The sequence below is a fragment of the Poecile atricapillus genome, chromosome Z, assembly GCF_030490865.1.
Source record: "Poecile atricapillus isolate bPoeAtr1 chromosome Z, bPoeAtr1.hap1, whole genome shotgun sequence".
Taxonomy (NCBI): Eukaryota; Metazoa; Chordata; class Aves; order Passeriformes; family Paridae; genus Poecile; species Poecile atricapillus.
The window spans coordinates 83,709,102-83,729,183 of NC_081289.1; the positions used below are offsets into that span (position 1 = coordinate 83,709,102).

The 20,082-nt window shown below is 34.3% G+C and overlaps 1 protein-coding gene across 2 annotated transcripts in view; it reads right to left on the bottom strand.

Annotated features, from left to right (window-relative positions):
• Positions 1–20,082, bottom strand: part of KIAA0825 (KIAA0825 ortholog) — a 251,384-nt gene that overhangs the window by 195,089 nt on the left and 36,213 nt on the right. Inside the window, exons 4-6 of one of the 2 annotated variants that reach the window (XM_058865079.1) lie at positions 18,848–18,987; positions 9,472–9,640; positions 3,429–4,095 (exon numbers count right to left, since the gene is read on the bottom strand). In XM_058865079.1, the coding sequence (XP_058721062.1) occupies positions 3,429–4,095; positions 9,472–9,640; positions 18,848–18,978 (967 nt within the window). In that variant the 5' untranslated portion in view covers positions 18,979–18,987. Of the gene's footprint in view, positions 1–3,423; positions 4,096–9,471; positions 9,641–18,847; positions 18,988–20,082 lie in introns of those variants that run through there. The other variant, XM_058865081.1, reaches the window with a different exon arrangement.

The window sequence follows — 20,082 nt, forward strand, 5'->3', positions numbered from 1 at the left end:
TAAGACCCCAAATACTATAGGCTTAATCCTTCACTGTTAAAGGTAGTAAGAGGCACAAGATCTAACAGGTAAGAGGATCAAGTAGTAACATAAAACCACCTGCCTCCACTAGAGCTGGCAACTGAAGATGCTGAGTTCCAAAAATTTGCTTCTTTTCACATGCCATTTTGACAGCTTCTCTGTCAAGCCACACAGTTACTAGGTACTGAAAAATGGAAACAATCTTTTTATATTACTTCACAAATAACTGCTTTAATACAGAATGAAAAGAAAAATGTTAATTCCTTACTTCACAAGGAGATTATTACATATGGAGTATTTTAAAGATAACTCTGTTAAAGCCTGTTTTAGACTATTTCTATTTTACCAAAAGAAATAGGTTGTCTACAGAAAGTTTTCTGAGCACTCCTTTATTATTTTCTGTTATTTTTTTTCCTATGCTGTATAGTAGGATCAATTACCACAGTTCTTATAAAAAAACCCCACAACAAACATCAACTAAAAACCACATTACCCTGAGGATGGACTAAGCAAACACAAATCCTTCTATCACCTCCGGGATAACAGTCCCAATTGAATGCCCTAGATTAAATTATTTTGATATTCTGAAATGTGCTAGTTTGAAGGCTCCCAGAGGGCAGAGGCAACATACATCAAAAAATAAGAAACACATCTGTCTTTCAGCTAAGAAAAAAACCTTTTCTTTCTGTCCTTCCCTCCATATTTATGCACAAGGTTTTTTTGATACTTGGCAAACTGGGTATCATTGCCAAGGTAATCTATTAAATCAAGGTAAAAATTAAATTTCCACTCTAATTTGTGGGAGGGCAACAAAGTACCAGAATTTAACACCTCTAAGTAGGAAAAGTCACTTGACATGAAGAACTTTTCCACCATTACAGCCCTCTTAGAATATTTCCCAAACAGTTATTTCACTATGAATTGCCTTGTGAACATTTTAATCCTAAAGGAAAAAAATGTCTTTATATAACTTAGTGTGGTACAAATATAGTATATTCATGCATTTGTAGGAGAGAAATCTCTTTCTAAAAGAGGCTCTTCACATACAAACTCATATACAAATAAGTTACTCAGTAATAGCTGTTTTAGTAATAATACAAGGATAATTTTTGCTTGAGTTGATGAATAATACCAAATTAGAGGCTATGACATGTCCAGAAAATGGAAAAAAAAAAAAAATAAAATCACATTCAAAACTTCATAACTCTGATCTCATATTTTGTTTTAGCCTTCTGATTTCTGATTTCACTATTGGCGCCATATGGTTTTCCTGCCTGAAATCTGTAAGGGCCATTTTCTGCAGAAAACTAGTAGGAACAGTAGAGAACCAGTAGGCAAATCAATACCTACTTCCCATACTAACTTCCTGAAGTAGAATAACATGAAAAAACAGCTATGACAACCCCTGTGAAGAAAGTAATCCTGAGAATTAAATTATATAAATGAACGGAAATTCCAAACACATTTTATGCTGCTGCATCTGGAATTCAACATTTAATGAATTTTCAATAAAAATTAAAATTTGGTCTTACATTTATGAAATAGAAAATTATATTTTAATTAATTGTGGAAAATTTTTTAAAGTTGCAAGTAAGTTCTAAGACTTACTTTGGTTGTTTTTACCTCCCTCTGCATTTTTGACTATACAAGAGAAATATGCACTGGAAATCTGTACTGATAGATGTACTGGCACAAAAACACGCAAAGTCACATCCTGTATCAAAAAAATTAAGCAGAGGATGTACTGCATTAATAGATTGAATAACTGTTTTCTTCTGTCTTGCAATACAGAGTTAAGTATGATTTTTCAGAGAGAAATTCAGATTTTTTTGTGATCACTTTTAAACTATATTTTAGTACCTCCACATAAAATGGAGATAACTTCCACATCTTCATGAGCTGTTCTGAGACTGAAAGAAAAATTAAATTACAAGCTTCTTCACTACAGGTAATTTTTTATCTCAGTGAATCCTTTCACTGACTCACATCTCACTATTTAATTCAAAATCACATTCCTTGTTATTTCATATCTCAACAGTACTGTGACACTACTTCTTTTCATTGTTTCCCACCAACACTGTATCCCACTAGTATATACACTGAACTTCTCGTCCTTTCAACTTATTTGTCTGCATGTCTTCCTTGTCTTTCACATGTTCCAATATTCCTCCACATTTCAGTTCCTGTTGAAAAATTATATTTGCATTTCTTCCACTGGAATTTTTAGCTCACTTACACTAACACATATGCTGACTTTAAAATTCAGAAGTGTGTAATTTTCTTCTGTATAAATCTGACAAATAATCACCTCACTCATTCTTTCACTATGCTGCACAATTCAAAGATCTCCTATTTCTATGTTTTTCAAATGATCCTAAACTTTTAATATTTTCTGTCTGCAAATCACTTTATGGAAAACTATGTTTTAAACAAACAGCTTCTGAACAGATATGCTCAAAACACTGCTTTGAAAAAGCAATTACATACAATTGTGCAATTATGTTATGGAAGTTTTTATTCTGTATAATTTTTTCCAAAGCACTGGTTCTTCCCTTTGGAAATTAGCATGTCAAGACTTAAAAACTGCAAAAAGAAAATACAGAAACACTACATCAATAACAGATTCCTTTCCCACTTGACATTTCTTGGAACAAAAAAAAAATGACCAGGCGGTATTAACTCTAACTTAACTTTCACAAAACTAGAAAGTGTAAATGGGTTTTTTGTTTGCCTCTTAGTCTGAGAATTAGAATCTGCAGAGAAATCTTTTGGGACAGCTCTGATGTGTGAATCAGTAGCTGTTTCATGGACACACTACTGTACAGTCTTTCCTATAATCTCCTTTAAATATCTGAAAATGAAAAAAAAAAATAGTAGAAGACTGAAGAGTTTATGTTTATTTAAATCTAATTAAATAAATAAATAAATAGTTTTTATATTATTCTTATATATTTACAGAGTATAAGAAGTATGAGTATAATAAGAACTTATAATAGTTATGTTATTATTAATATTATTATATATTATATAACTATATTATTATAGTTATATATTGTATTATTTGTATCATTAAATTATAATAAATTATAATTAAATAGTGCTTATTCTAGTATATACATACTTCATCAGCTGCAATAAAACAGGCTGAAAAAAAATTACTATGACATGACTGTTATCCAGTGGATTATAAGAGTCTTGTTAAATTACATGAGTTACTCTCTCTTACTTTTGCACCACAATCCTGACACAGTCTAGAATTCAACTGCAGTAATATGTTTAAAACATGAAGTTGTAATTACTAATTTTGGGTCTCTCTCTTCACAGAAAATAATCAAGTGTATATATATAAAAAGTAGCATAATTAAAATAATATCTAACTACAAAGAACATAAAATAAGACTACTAACCCACAGTGTGAACTGTTCCTCTATGCTTCTTTGAAATCTTGTTTGCTTTAACTATGTGTAGAGCATTTTCTTTGAACTGCAGCTCACAAAGTCTTTCAAGAAGAACTGTCATTTCTTCAGTGATGGTATCCAGGTAAGTTTCATTAATAAACTTTAATGACGAAGATGGACCAATAGTTCCACTTAATATATACAAATCCTCTTTTATCATTGTGCACAATCTGGGTATAGAACTTTGGTAACCATTAACCACCTTATCAAAATTTGTTTCACCAGAACTAGACAAAATACAGTTCTGTAGAAGATCACTAACCAGTTTATTCTGCATATTTTGATACTTCATTAAGACTTCCGATTGGGGATAAAGAAACAAAAGCTGCTGTACACACTGAGTTTTAAACTCCATTTGTTGTAAAGCATTCCTGTTTGTTTCTTCTTGACTTTGTAGTCCATTTACTAAAAATTGTCGAAGATGCAATCTCACATCATCCCAAAGAGATTTTACATCCACAGCTGAATCATCCTGAACGGTATGAAGGGAAGATGTTAACTCAAAAGATGTCCCGCTTGCAGTACATGGAAATGAGACACCACACTGACTAGAGAGATCCAGAAGGAACTGAAGTACCATTTCTTCTTGATTTTTCTCATTCTTCAGCAAGCTTTGCTAGCAAAGGTAAATCAGACAATGTTTTAGAAAGTTTTGTTAGTTCTCGTTCTTTAAATGAACAGCTTCATACTAGAGTAAAAACTGTGTTTTCAATATTAATTATCTTAACAGCAAATAAGATATGTGAGAAACAGAAATTATAAAACCTGTGGAAAAGAGGATTTATATGCAAATTAGTTTTCTTGTCTAGCTCAGTCAAAAACTCACACATTCATCTTCTTGTCTTTCTTATATCCCCAACCTCTTCTCAATCAATTCTAGAACACAGTTCAAAAGAAACCCCTGGCAGCCTGTTGTCACAGAATCTTTTATAGGAAACTGTATGAAAAAAGTTACTTAAGATTTACACAGATAATGACAGGTTTTCTCATAAAACCAAGCAAGGAATTTATAAAATGGTCACTTTCTATGTCTCAGCAGGCAATCATCAAAAAGACCATTCTTTGGATAAAAAAGTCTTCCCAGGACTCCCTCAAAGAACTAAAATTGAAAACTTGTTAAGAATTAAAGAGCCTTAGATTACACAGGACAGAAGAATAACAAGCTATGTATCCCATCAAACCAAGATGCGGACTGATATATTAGTGACCTCCATAGATATACACAGATGTATATCTGTGCTGTATGGGTTGGAGAAGGCAGTCAGTTAAGAAAGCAAGTGAAACCACATGGCTGCTGTTCCTTCCTCATTTAATTCTGAAGAGCCCTCTCAGTCCAGGGCTAGGATCTCTGACCTTAGAGCTGCTTCAGGTTCAAGAGGTCATGCAGCAAAGGGCAGCTCCTCCTATCACAGATCAATACTAGCATCACAAGACAACTAAGTGGAATTGGTTCAGTAGGTTAGTTTCAATAGGAAACTTAGTTTCAGTTTCATTAGTTTTTTCATCAGTTTACTTAGTTTCAGTAGGAAAGCCTTAAGTGGATGAGAATCTAGAAGCCCTCTCACTTGCTCTTTCATGTCCCATTGCTTCTCTCCAACAGAGAAAAGCATTGTGGCAAACCACCTCAGGGGGGTTCACTCCAGTCATGTCCTTTATCTTGCCTCTGTCAGTTTCATCCCAGCCAGCAACCATGCCCCAGGCAGCCACTAGCTCACTCTTTTACCAGCAGGACTGCGGAGAGAATTGGAAGGCTAAAGGCCATAAAACTCGTGGGCTGGGAGACAGACAGTTTAATAGGGAAAGTAAAAGCCATGCACACAAGCAAAGCAAAACAAGGAATTAATTAACTGCTTCTAGTGGCAGGCAGGTGTTTAACCACCTCCAGTAGAGCACGGCCCCATCATGCTTTACTGTTACTTGGAAAAATATAGGTCATCACTCCAGACGTACCCGTTTTCTTTCTTCCCCATACTTTATACATTGAGCCTGATGCCTGCCACATGGCCTGGACTATCCCTTTGTTCAATTTGGGTCACCTGTCCTGGCTGTGTCTCCTCCCACCCTCCCATGCACCTCTAACTTTCTCACCAGCGTGGCAGTATGAACAGCAGAAAAGTTCTATGGAAGCCCTGCTCAATAATAATAGAAATCTTTGTATTATCAACTCTGTGTTTATCACAAACCCAAAATACAGCCCTATACTAGACATTTGAAACCAGCACAGTCTCCAAGTCATACTCCATCCTATAAAGCAAGGCTGGTAAGGAAACCACTGCTGCCCTTCCTCCTTCAGCATTGCTGATTTATTTAACTTACAGTATTTGAAGAAATTATTCATTTTATTTCTGTTCCCATTTTGAAAGAGAGGTAAATTATTCAAGTTTGAGTATGGTATTGCATAAATATAACCATTTCTTAATTCCTAATATTATTTTTTTCCCCTGTAGCAAGCTTTTATCTACAAATAATTATGCTTTAGAGTCACAAAAAAAAAATTTACTTAGAACTCCTGTTCTTTGTTCTGAATGTTTCCAACCTGTTACATACCTTAGAAGGTTTAACCTTTCTGTTGCCCTCTACTCTGACCAAAGTTTCTTGACAAACATTAAAAAAAAAATCCAGCACTTTCACTACAGTACCTAATTCTGAATAACAGACTGGGAGCATAATTTCCTCTAATAAAGAAAGTGTTAAAAATAACATACTACCTATTTTTCTTCCATTTTAGATCTTTATTTCAAAATAATTCTTATTAATTCATCTTACAAGCAGGAAAGATGTGGAAGACAGAATAATGAAGGAAATTATCATTTAAATATCACCCTACAAAAGCATATGCATGTAATAGAAATATCTGCAACTGGTTCAAATCTTAAATCATACACATTAAAATGCATATACATAATACTTATCTGATTTTCTTTTATTATCTGCTGAACTATCCTATAAAGTTGAGTGGCCCCAAAGAAAAATGTGTTTCAAAGTGTAAACTGAAACCCTGATTACTAATCACCATGCTGAAAGGTCATCTCTTGACAAGTAGACTTCTGGACTTTAAATGTTGGGGGTATATTTAATGAATCATGCTCAAATACTACATTCTGAAATCTACAAAGCAAGAAAAGCGGTCAAAACAGTGCATGCACCTGATGCCTTCAGTGGTAAATCCAAATGATCTTCCAAACAAATCCCTACTGCTGCTTTGAAAGGCAAAGCAGAAGTATTTTTATATATCTGAGGATTGTTAAAAGCCCTTTGCAATTTAAACTACAGCATAAAAAATAGGAGCTTGCAGATACCATTTTAGACTTAGTGATACTCAGAAAGAGTACCTGAAGTGAACTTTGAAGCTCTGAAAAGTGTCAAGTATCTTCATACATTGCCTATATTGATATAGGCATTTTAATTTAAAAATTAACTATAAAAATATTGCAAAAGATGATGCCAACACTACTCGAAAGATCCAAATTAGTATCCAAAGATTTTGGAGAAGCATAAAAAACTCCCTTTTGAGCACAGAAGTTTAGTGACAATAATAACACACAGAAAACCAGCTGCAGTTTACCAACTGGATTACTGCCTAGTATGGACAACTACCTACCATATCAATAAATAACTACAGTAAGGTGAAAGTTTGGTTAAAAAAGAATTTGCCAGTATTTTAGCAGGAACAGAATTTAATGACAATGTGTTAGTGCACATATTCAGCTTTTAAATATTGATTTACAAGACAGTAACACAGAGTGACAAAATTTCACATAATTAACATTTTCAAGTTTCATGAAGAAATTATTGATATTTTCATAATAATTTAAAAATGCATGATAATAATAATAAACCTAAATACAGCACCCCAGGCAAAGCCCAAGAAGAACTTTGTACTGTTTTTTAATTGTCCCAGCAGCTTAAAAGATAAACAAAATTCCTAACAAAATAAACACACATAATAAAGGATAACAATGAATAGGGATATTGTCCTGAAGTAGAAAGAAGGTTCCTGTTACTGAATATTAATTCTATATACTTAATTAAAATGCATGCAAGAAGAAATTATTTAATTAGTTCAATGGATAGAGATATATATTTAAGAAAGATCAGATCATAATAATCTCATTAATGCTGAATATTATTGAAAATACTTTACTGCAGACCTGTTTATGGAACTGAAGATTATCTACTGCGAATATAACTTCTTACAGACAGACTGTAGTACAGTCAGTACTACAGATACAGACAGACAGTACAGATACACTTTTCATCTGTAATCCCACCTACACAGCAGGTTGGATTATCTAAGAAGCCATAAGCCTGGAAATAGTGATGTAAAAATTGCTGAGCTCCAAAAATGTTTTCATGATAAACTCTGCGGAATTGAGACTTTCAGGCTTCTCAGTTTGCTGTCTGTTTAGCAGCCTGCCACAGAGCCATTCTCAGGGCTTAACTGGATACTACAGCTCACAGCAAGACTGTCATGCAGTTAGTAAACTCCTGCAAAGCTGGAGAACTAGAAAGCACATTTTGTGCAAGTTGGGGACATTTTAGTGTTTTCCAAACAAATGCCGCCATCTGGTGTTCAGGCATATGGCTTGAATAGACCTTGGAGAAGAAAGCAAGCAGGGAATGGACACAAATAAGTCATCAATGCCATGCCACCTTCTGAAGGAATTAAGTACGGATCTAAGCGGACTAAGAGAAGTAACAAGACTCCTGAAAACAAGAACTTCACAGTCAGCTTTTTCTGGGATTCTCTCATTTCATCTAGATCAAGTATGACATGTAGCAGTCTCTGACACCGTTGAATGGGATGATTATTAACAGCAACATTCATACTGATCATCTTTGTCAGAAGAGAAAAAAATCACTCTTCACCAAATGAACATTAAAGACTTGGTATCTCTAGAAGTTACTCCTTTATTTGACACAGATCAGTATCCAGTGGAATCAGTGGTGACTGAAACAGTAACAAGAGTTCAAAGAGCTAAAAAATCCAAGAACTGATTTTATGAAGCTTATGCTCCGACCAGAGAAAACACTCTACTTCTCCACAGCTGTCCATTTCCATTACAGGTGATTTAGCCTAAAGTTGTTCTTTGTCTACAACTAAACCATGGCACAGAAATGACAAAGAATAGTCACTGGATATTGTTTCTTTGTGTTGACCTCACATACATAGTTTACATATAAACTGGAAGATCATAATTTACTGAGGGATAAACCTTCATTCATCTTGCCAATTTTTCAGAATTCCATTTCCACACATATATTCAAATGTAAATTTTTAATAAAAGTTTTGGATAAAAATACTCTCTGAAAGGATGGTATTTTTCATTGAAGTGAAATTTGATTTCTGACTGCATCTAGTTGTATAACTTGGTAGAACAATTAATGTGGCTCCCACATTTCTCATTGGGAAGTGTAAAATCATAGCATCACTTGGATTGGAAGGGATTTTTATTAAAGCTCATTCAGTACAATCCTCTTACTATGAGCAGAGACATTTTCAACCAGATGAAGCTACTCAGAGCTCAGTACAACTTGGCCTTGAACATTTCCAGGGATGGGGCATCTACCACCTACCCCTCTGGACTCATAGCAAGCAGGAGGTTTATGCTTAAATAATGCATAAAGGACAATAACAAATATTAGATGAGTTGAATTCATACTGATACAAATGAAGAACATGCAGTAACATTAACAGCCTCACTGTAGACAGTAACTTCCAATGTTTTTTTACCAACATGTGTTTTATTAAACAATCCAAGCAGTGCTGAACATATGGTAGCATCTGTGAAAAGATTTTGTTCCAAGTTTGTCTATTTAAGGCATGATCAAAAGGAAACATAACACCCTGCTGGAGACATGAATTTATGAACTATCCTCACAACAGTAAAGACCGAAACGAGAAAACTAATTGAACTCATCTACCCATTCTCCCACCTTAAATCATATAACCATCTTTTCAACATTAAAGTCTTTAATAAACAATTTTTACCAGGGTCTTAAGGAACTCCAGCAGCTCTCCATGGTCAGTAGAAGAAGGTCTGAGAGAACTAAAATTGCAGTTGTTTAGCCACTGAATGCAGTCAGTTGTGCTTTGTAGTACTTCATCAGTACATATTTCATTTACGTCTGATTGCAGGTCCTTAAGACACTTTTCTATTCTAAAAAAAAAAGGAAAAACAAAAATCTTTTTTTCTGAAATCTTTCTGAAGAAGACTTTTCTTCATTATCTGGAGACAAAAGTATTTTATATGTTCCATATTTTAAAAAGAAAGACTACTTAAAATTAAGGTAACACCAGTCATTCTTATTCATGAAATAAGCTACCCTCACAAATTAAGACATGAATTTGCAGAATTAACAATTAACACTTAAATACTGTTGAGCTAGAGGTAAAAAAACTTTCCTTCAGGCCAGACTGTACCACCCTCAGCAAGAGTATGTATGGCTTCACTTTCAAACAATCTTATTCTTTTTAACAGAGTAGTTAATGAATAAGACATTATACAACCTTGTATCAATATCTGGTCCTTGGTGTTTAATTAACTAAAGCAGAGACTATAAACTGAATCAATTGCTGTATTCAAAGGTGAATGTGTCATTTTTCTCCTTTAGCAATCATCAGTTGTTTTATAAAACATAAGATATATTAATAACTTCTTAAAGACCCATTTACAACACAGAAAATGTTGAAAAGAATTTTAGAACCAGTTGTGCTGAGAAAGCAGATCTTTTCTTTCTTCTTTTGTCATTAGAATACTTGAAAGAAAACAGACTTTGTTTTCAAGGAGCTGATCCACTCCTTAACATTCATCTAGGATCATAATTCTTTTTATGGAACCAGATGTGTCTGTTAGGTTATTACAGTGATTTCAGTTGCAAAGATCACAAGAACAATTGAACATCCAGAATTATTTTATTTCTATTTGTGTGGACATTGAGGTGAAAGCAAAAAAACCAAAAACAATCCAAAGCAATCTAACCCTATTTTTCCACGAAAACACTTTTTCGGTATTTCATTTCTACATTTTTTTCAAAAGCAATGCTTAGTATTTGATACAGTTTCAGTTAGAAAAATAGAATTTAGATCCAGGCAAAACTAGGTTTATTAGCCCAGCCATGAATTCCAGTTCTAAACTTGACAAAAGATTGGCAAGTATCTTTTTAGCCTGTGAAACCTGTTCTCAGGACTATGAAACTAAATGCCTTCTTCACACACCTTGGCTCCTGGGACACTATCAAAGGCTCTTACTGTGGTGTGCTGATGTATCTCAAACATGCCCAAATAGATTACAGCATTGTGCAATATAAAAGACACTACTGTTGTTAAATCTGTGCCAATCTGCTACTGTTATGAGTGAATTTTTACACTTATCTTTGACACATGAATCTGTGAGTGAGCTAATAAACTTCAAGCTAGGAATAAGCTACATCCTTCTCAAGACCAGACATTTAGGTAATTGGTCCCAATACTGATAAGGGGGTTAAATGCATAGATTCCGGTGCCACTCTCCTGCTTCTTCCTTCCTCCACAGGTATAAATCATGATAACTATGTTAATTTTATTTAATCCGTTTATCCTCCCAAAATAAACATTTAATTAACACTAAAGCTGGTTTTGATTGAATAAACATATTTTCATCCCGTTTATTTACAGCATACAGAATACTGGAGGTAAACAGGGTCTCACAACCACTGCTGTATCTTACTAAGAATTTTGTCAACACTCAATAATACAAAAACATAGTTAATTATAGTTACTTAATCCTTTACATGAATAAAATTAATTATATATTTAGGAATTTGGATACTGTAAAAAAAAAAGAAGAAAGCAGTGTATTATCTGAGTTTAGAAAGCAAGCATTTTAAGTAGAAGACTTCCATTAAATAAGATTAAAATTATTCTCACCACCCAGGCTGGTATCAAAACTGTATCATTTCATACCAGTGTAGGTAGAATGAGACTTTGATTTCCTGGTTTAAAAAATAAATTTGCAAAAGTTTCAGAAACTTAAAATAAAAATGTAATATTGATGTGAAAAATATGCTTAATGTTTTTAAAAATACAATTTCTAAAAAAGCCATATAAAGTGCTAAATTCCCTTTTTCCCAATAATATTTTTTCATTAAGTACAAATGTGTTTTTTTAAGTTCAGAGCAGCAAATTAGCTCCTTTTTTGAACATACTTAGGCATTAGTCAACTGACATTATATACCTGCTATGGACATGCAAATTTAACAGTCCTCAATAAATTTTTTGGCTGCGGATGACTCAATCTTTTTTTGGAACCTGTGGAACTGTTCAGACACAAAGAGAAAAAAAACAGTCACCAAACTACTGGAGAAGGAGTGGAATATAAAAGCTCAACTTTTCTGTGGAGCAAAGAAACCTGATAGTTATGCTTGTAAGTTTTGGGGTTTTTTTAATTGACTGATTTTTCAAGAAACAAATCTTTAGTCCTACACAAGTAGTACCTTGCACCTGTGTGGCTAGTACTACTAGCATACCATTATGCAAGTGGAAATTATTCGACTGAAATACCTCCTTCTTAAAAGTAAGAGTGTTTGCAGTTCTTTAACAAACCAAAGCAAAGTTGTGTTACATTATCTGTGTCCACACTGGAGTGCTTTTCTGGAGAAACATTCGGTAAATACCCCCACTGCAGAGAGGTAATCTCAATGTAAGAGCACTTAGGTGCTCTTATTTATTAAGTTAATGATATTTTTTACAAATAACCTAATCATCTGGAGAGAATGCTTTTAAAGTGGTTTAATCAATGGACAAACAGTTTAAAAAGTACTGTAATGGAACCAATAGCGTAAGCACTATCATACTGTCATACAATGGCACACAAATTTATTTTGAAAAGTACGGTATCAGAATAAGGGTTGCCCTCTCCATATATCATTTTCTATTGCCTAAGATTACTATGAGTAGGCTGAGGTATGATCTCCTAACTCCTTTCAATTTCTAACAAGCACATTTCAATTTATTTCATCTAGCATAGGGAGCAGATATAAATTGACAATATCATTGGTTAAATTAAACTGCTAAGCTATAAAGTGGAATTATTTTTAACCTCATGTTCCTTATTCTTAAGATCATCATATTAATGGAAACACAGCTTTAGAATCAGTTTACATGTCTTTTATTCAGAACAGACTGTTTTAAAATAAATGAGATCATTGTTTTCACTGCTGTTGAAGATGTAAGCAGTGTTATAAAACTACTGTTATTACTCATTAAAAAGCTTGACTGCTAGAGGTATAGGGCATCTGTACAAAAAAAAAAAGTCATATCATTTGGAAATCTATGTATCTAAGGACCTGCTGTGAGTAGTAAAAAAATTTAGAGAAAGACTTTTAGCAGTATAATTCACACAGACATTTTCATTATGAAACTGTCTCTTGATCCTGAATCCTAAAACGTAAACCAAAGACACAGCACCTGGTTAAAGAACTTTGAAAATTATTTGAAATCTCTACTTTAGCTACTTACAAAACATAACCACTCCAACTGTAAAGTAACTGTATCACTGAAACCAGAAGAAATAGAATGGTGATGACTTTGCTACACTTTAGCAAGAGAAAGTTACTCAACAGTTTGACCATATAAGAACAGCCAGTTCTAACCAAACCACTGCCCTCCCACCTTAAATTTCCACTCTTGTTTTGAAGGCTTGAGATATTTCAGCCACAAGATATAACCTTTGTCTTGGTAAGTTATTTCAGAAGACAGGCAGTAAAACATGAGTTTTTCAACTCCATTGATCAAAACATGACAGTGACAAATAAGGGTTCAAAACCCATCATCTCATATCTGCTCGTATGAAATTAAATAGAATACTTTGCAGGGCAGTCAAAGATCTGATTACAGCTTCTGTAGATGTAGATGACAGCTAATTAACCACCTAAGGTACTGACACCGTGATAATCCCTGAATATTTGAGTAAAGAAACAGTGTGTCAATAAAACAGCCAATTTCGGAGCAACTGTGCTGCCCAGCTAGCAAGCTGATATGGAACAACTAACCCAGACTCAGTGATTATGCACAAAGACAACACAGGCTCTACAGGAAAAAAAAGACATTTCTTTCTCAGTTTATTTACTTGCTCCTAGCAATTGGTCCAGTAAAGTGACTAGACAACTACTATTCTGACAAAGACTTCAACAGCATTGCTCTAATATCTTTATGGGCATCAAATTCTCAGGCAGACACTAAAGTAATACATTTGTACAACAAGTCAGTTACATTCACTCAAAAGAGTCAACTTATTTTTGGAAGTTGTGATAAACATTAGGTCTGAGTAAAATCGTAATTTTTTTCCTCTACAGCTAGCCCTTATTTTGACATTCTCCCAAATACTCAACCACTCTTGGGATTTTGGTTGGAGGTGCTAATATTTGATAAATCTCTTGACTAGCAGGAATGTGAGGTATAGCTACTTCCTGAAATCTCCAGAGCAGAACAGGCCAAGATTTTCTTCCAAATAAAACAGAAAGATAACTCCTTCAGCACATCTCAGTGTAAAAACACGTAAGTCCTTGCATATATCAGTTGTGGTACAGGAAAACTGAATGAGATAGCTTGACTTAATAGCCTGTTTGAAACTCCTCCATTCCTTTGTTGTAAAATTTTTACATTGGTAAGCATCCTTACTGAGACACTTTCCAGATCTACAATTCACAAGGTAAAGATCTTGTTAGTTCTCAAATAATTATCATAATTTATATCAAATAGTGATGGGGAAAGATGCAATGCTATAAGCACTTTACTAGCATTGACCTCATTGCAGTCCTGCAGAAGAGACCTTCTTCAAAATCCTTATGACTAAACTACTGCTGATTAGGTTGAAGTTTGTCATGGTTTGACACTGGTTAACACACCAGGTGCCTATGAAAACTGGAACAAAGGGCTCACGAGTTGAGATAGGATCAGGAGAAAACACTCTAAGGGCAAAACACGCTCAAACTCAAAGGTATAAAGTACACTTATTATTAACAGAGTCAGAAGAATATAATGGGGAGTAAAATAAGCCTTTAAAGTACTTTCCTCCCCCCAGACCCTCTCTCCATCCCACTGACATGGAAGGAAGATGGCATGGGAGTGTGGTCAGTTCATCAGTCAAAATTTTTCTTTAGTTTGCTTAGGGAGAGGAGTCTCACTTCTGCTATGCCATGGGGTCCCTCCCACGGGAGACAGTTCTCCATTAACTTCTCCAGTGTCCAATTTCACGCACGAGTAGCAGTCCCATCCAACCTGCTGTAACATGAGTCCCTCCCATGGTCAAGAGTCTTCCCAAAACTGCCATGGTGCGAGCCTCTAGTTGATGAGGTGTAGTCCTTTAAGGATAAGCTTATTTCATTTGGAAGCAAGGAACCTCTTTCCTCTACCTCTGGAAACAAGGGCCCTTTCTCTCTGTTTAGGTCTTCCATTGGATTACAGCTTTTTTTAGTATCTACCCACTCCAGCATGAGGACTTTTCCTAGAGGTTGTGAGCAGCTCTCTGCATCCCCTCATGGACTTAATGGATTATAGGGAGATATCTTGTTTTATTATAGTCCTCCACATGACTTGCAGAGGAATCTTGACTCCAATGATTAGAGCACCTCCTCCCCCTCTTTCTCTTCACTGACCTTGATGTGGCCATGTTGTCTTTTTCCACATATCCTCACTTTCTCTTCTTTCTCTGACCAAGAAAAAAGCCTGCTGCTCGTAAGTACCATTACAAATAAATCCCATCAGTTTAAAGATTTCTGCAGGATCTTGCAGTGCTGATTTCATATAAGTTCTGTGTGAGGAATCACTTGCCATGTTTCCACTGCTGGCCACATGGCCCAGCCACCACCATGCAAGCCATGTGCCTGCTATGGTGCTGAAACTATTCAATGCCTGACTCTCTTCATTCAAGGCACCAGGGAGGAGAAGCCACCATCACTGGCCCTGCCATCCTGCCTGCAGCATGGTTGTCTAGGGGCGGCCAGGCAGGCAAAGCTCACTGCGGGCTGTGCCGAAATGGTGGCAGCCACGGCAGCAGCCTCATGGCTGCACATGCAGTGATGAGATGGTCCCAGCAGTGGTGCCTTGCCACCTCTGGAAACTGCTCCTGTGTGGATTTTCTCCTTAAATGTGTCATCACAGAGGCATTACCAACTTTAATTGGGCCAAAGCATGTCCATCTTCAGAGCCATTAGAGACTGGACATCACGACAGCTTCTAGTAGCTTCTCACAGAAAGCACCTCTGTGGCTCATCCCCCCCCAGAAAAATCAACCAGGCTGTGTTAAAGCAACACAAAGTTTATCAGATCAAAGTCAAATCAGGCATTTGTGAAAAGCCTCACACATTTTGTCTCCAGGGTGCTGTGGAGATACAATTATTATTAAATAATTGTGTTGAATTCTAAGCAATTGTTCTGTTGATGAAGACCTAGAATATCTCTTACTGTCCTATAGTCTCATAAAATCTTCTCACTTTATCATGACTAAAAGGCAGCACTAAAGAAAAAACTGAATACACAAATAAAAATCAACTACTGAAGAGACCTCATGCTTAACAATCACTTCAAGTTATGAAATAGAGGCTTGGTTTCAAGCTCTGTACTGTATTTCTTGCTTAGAAGTATTAAATTAAATAAGCTACAAGTTCAGTTCTGTGGATTGCTCACAAATGAAATGTTAGTAATTCTTAACCTGCCAATTAGGAAAAATAATCCAAATACTAAGTATTGATAAGCAGCAAAAGTCAAAGTAAACGTGAAAGGAAAGAATGAAGACAAAAATCCAACACAATGAATATAACTTCACACTTGAGAATAACCTTGAGATTACCCCTGTACCAAAACTGGCCAGCAATGACGATAGTTTTGAGAGTTCATATTCACGTGTTTCTATAAATTGCTCTAAAAATAAACTTAACATTCAAGTGTAATAAGAGTTCTGTTACATAATAATAATAATAGTGAATTAATGAACCACTTTCTACATCAAAATTTGCATATAAAACAATTGCACATAGATGGCCTCCCTTTGTTGTTGTTATAGCACCAAACAGAATTGGTACAGTACAAAACTACTGAGGGTAATTCAACAGTTGAAAAACATATCTGATTTGTCATGTCACACAATTTTATAAAACCTATTCAGTTAGAAGGCAATAAATGAGCAGTTGAATGATTTATACACTCTTCCCTCATAATTTTTTACACAATGTTTTATTTTTAAATATATATATATATGAAGTATACTATTATGTTCATTCTCTGTGGTCTAATAAAAGTATAAATCTATTTTATGAAAAATGGATTGTATTTCAATTTCATCACTGTATCACCCTGAGCTGCTCTTATCATACCACTTACAAAGATCAATGGTAACTTGAAAATTATTTAATTCCATGCTACCTCTAATATATTAGAATAAAAGGACTTTTTTTAATTTAAAACTCACATCAGCTGCTGTCCATCTTATTTTAAACTCTCTCAATTTCTGAAACTGACATACTACAGGAGCAAAATAGCACCTGGTAACTACTAGCTTAAGTGTCAATTCAGTAAAAATACAAAACTTTTCCTGACCTGCAATGATGTGTACCATATCCTATCCAGTTTCCTACATTCCTTTAATAAAATATCATTTGGATCTTACAGAACTTACAGTGAAAGGTCCTTTTAATTTCTAAGATTAGATAGGTAGGGCAGTGACAATCAGCCTCCTTCAAGACATACAAACACTTCCACTGTGATGATGTTAATGTAAAATATAACATATAATGTTAAGTGGCTACAAAGTACCACTTAAAAGAATGAACAGCTGGCTTCCCTTCTCATAGTCAGATGTCTTCTCAACAAGCAACATACATTTTTCACACATTAAAATAAAAAACAGTAGTGAAGCATTCATTCTAAATGTTTATTTTGAGAATAATCTTCCTAATTCTCAGGATATCTCTGCACAATGACAACAAAATCACTTTTATTTGGTAGTTGAAGAGGGGACAACAGTTACGCTAAAAATGCTGATGCTGTTTTTTCCAGATGTATAAGACCATAGACACTCGAAACTTAATTACCTGTGTAACTAACTATGTTATGACATAAACTAATCTCTAAGTAAGTACATCTACATTTCACTCATGTTAACAGCTGGAAAACTCTAACATGAAATTGTATTATGCAGTGGTCCATAACAGCATATTTACCAGAGCTTCAGCAACATTGCTACCATGGGATTACTAATATTGCAAGTACTTTAGTATAAACATCAAATTTTTAAATGAAAATGTGTGGTAAGATTAATAGAAATAACCCCCCCAAAAAACCTCTTAGCTCTCTCAGTATAACTAATATGACAATAATTGAGAAATTATCTAAGTCAGTTTTCAGAGAGATATGGTAATGGTTTATTTCCATCCTTCCAAAAGCTGTTTGGGAGCAAAGATCTCTGAAAAATGTGGGCTAGATTAAAATGATATGATCTTGAAAGAGATGTCATGCAGGAGGTTCTTTGAAATCACGCAACTCTCCATAAGATGCACTGTTATTCCAAAGGTGAGCAGTTTCAAAATTTAATGTAAAATCCTGCCATTTGTTATTATCTCTGACCGTACACTTGTTTTTTCAAATGGACACTAACTTTATTTGCTGAAGAGCATATTTCACTGATGAAAGTATTACAAAGGTACTGAAGAGTTAAGCTATAAATAAGGCACAGAACACTGAGCTGATTTCCTTGTATTCATGCAAAAAATCTGCATCAATAATGAACTTTTTAGTACTCCACTGTTTCTACAACACTGATTTTTGGAAATCAGTATGTTACAAGGAAGTAGACGAAGAAATATATATTGTAGTAAGAAGATGTGTAATTGCAGCACAAGAGTGGTAACTGAAATAGTAAAACAATGGATTGTATAAGAAAAAATATACATATATTAACTTAATTCATTTTTCTACTTCCATTAGAAATGCTTAAAGAACATACTGAGTTTATATTTTGCTTTTTGTGAGATTCTGTAGTCCTTTCAGTCAAAAAAAATTTCTCATTAGTAGGAATTCTATCTCATAGCAGTAGAAAATACAACTGTCATCAGAATTCGCATTTTCTTCCTTCAGTATCACACCTACTGCAACAGAACCTAAGATTAAGATGGTACAACTGTTAAAAATAGCATAGAGAGAAAGCCTATAGCACAGTAATTATATGGCATTAAAAATTTGTTAAATGCTTGAGTGGTTAAAATAAAATTACTGCTGAAATATTTATCAGAATTTTAACCTACTACTAGAAAATAAATGTGAGTTAAGGCACATTCTTCCCAAATGCAATTACTTTCACAAGTATTTTGGATACAAATAAAATACTCTTTACCTGGAAGAGTTCTTCTTCATTTTTTCATCAAGATCACTAAGGATTTGTTGAAATTCCAATTCTCCAGGAAGGACATTTAACAAACAGTCTAAATTGGAAGAATCAAAAGAACACTCTCCTCCCCATTCCATTTTTAGAATCTGTAAAACAAATACAGCAAAATAGTTAAATAATGGAAAGATGCAGATCAGAAGGACCAAAGTATACAACATCTTGTTCTTTGGAGATATTAGATTATATAATAATATAAATATTAGCTTATTATGCTTCTGCATAGACTGCTACAGAGTGAAGCCAGGGAAGCAGATGTAGACGTAAATTTCATAGTACCTTGCATTTCTTTGGTATAAATAAATCAGTTATTTTACCTTAATCACAGCAGTAGCATTTTTTTTTCTTCAAGACTTAGAAATAAAATTCTCACTATTATATATATAAACTAAAAATAAACACATTACAGGGTAAATTTATTTTCTGTATACTTATTTCTGTCCAAGAAGTAACTGTTTTCTGGAAATTCAGCACATCATTCCAAATACATGCAAACAAAAATTCAGACTAAACCAAGCTTCATCTTACTTTGTACTCATTTTGCTAAACAAAGGTCAAATCCACCAGCATATTGAAACTAATACACTTCCCTTGTGTCCTTATATCAGATGCAAAGCATTAATTAGTAGGGGTTTTTTTTTCTGTTCTCTACTTTTTCCTGCATCCTCTTTTTGAGAAATAATGAAATTGATTTCATCATCAGTGATGACTTGCTATCAAAATTAAAGAAAAATATAATATAAAAAATGGAACCTTCTTAATAACCAGTGTATTATTTCATGTCTACTATTTAGTATGTCATATTTAATACTATCCAGCAGCAACATGAGGAACAAACATAACACTCAGATGCACACAGTTTGAGCAACAAAATATAATAAATACATTATTTTTCCTGCAATAAATACTCTTTTACAAGGCAACTACAGTGTTGGTTGTTATCTAGAGGCACTACTAGAAAAACAGATTGAATTTTTCTGAGCGAACTGTCCACAAAACACAAGTTTAAAAAGAACATCAGTGATTTAAGATGCAAGGTCAAGATGATTGGTTTTGGTCATAGATGTAGACTTAAAAGTAGAAGAAATGCACATTTCTGGTTTTGTTCTTCCAAAAAGCCATGTTTGATAAAAAAAAAAGGGAAGCTCTCTAAAGCGTAATATCTTGCATATCTCAATTAACAG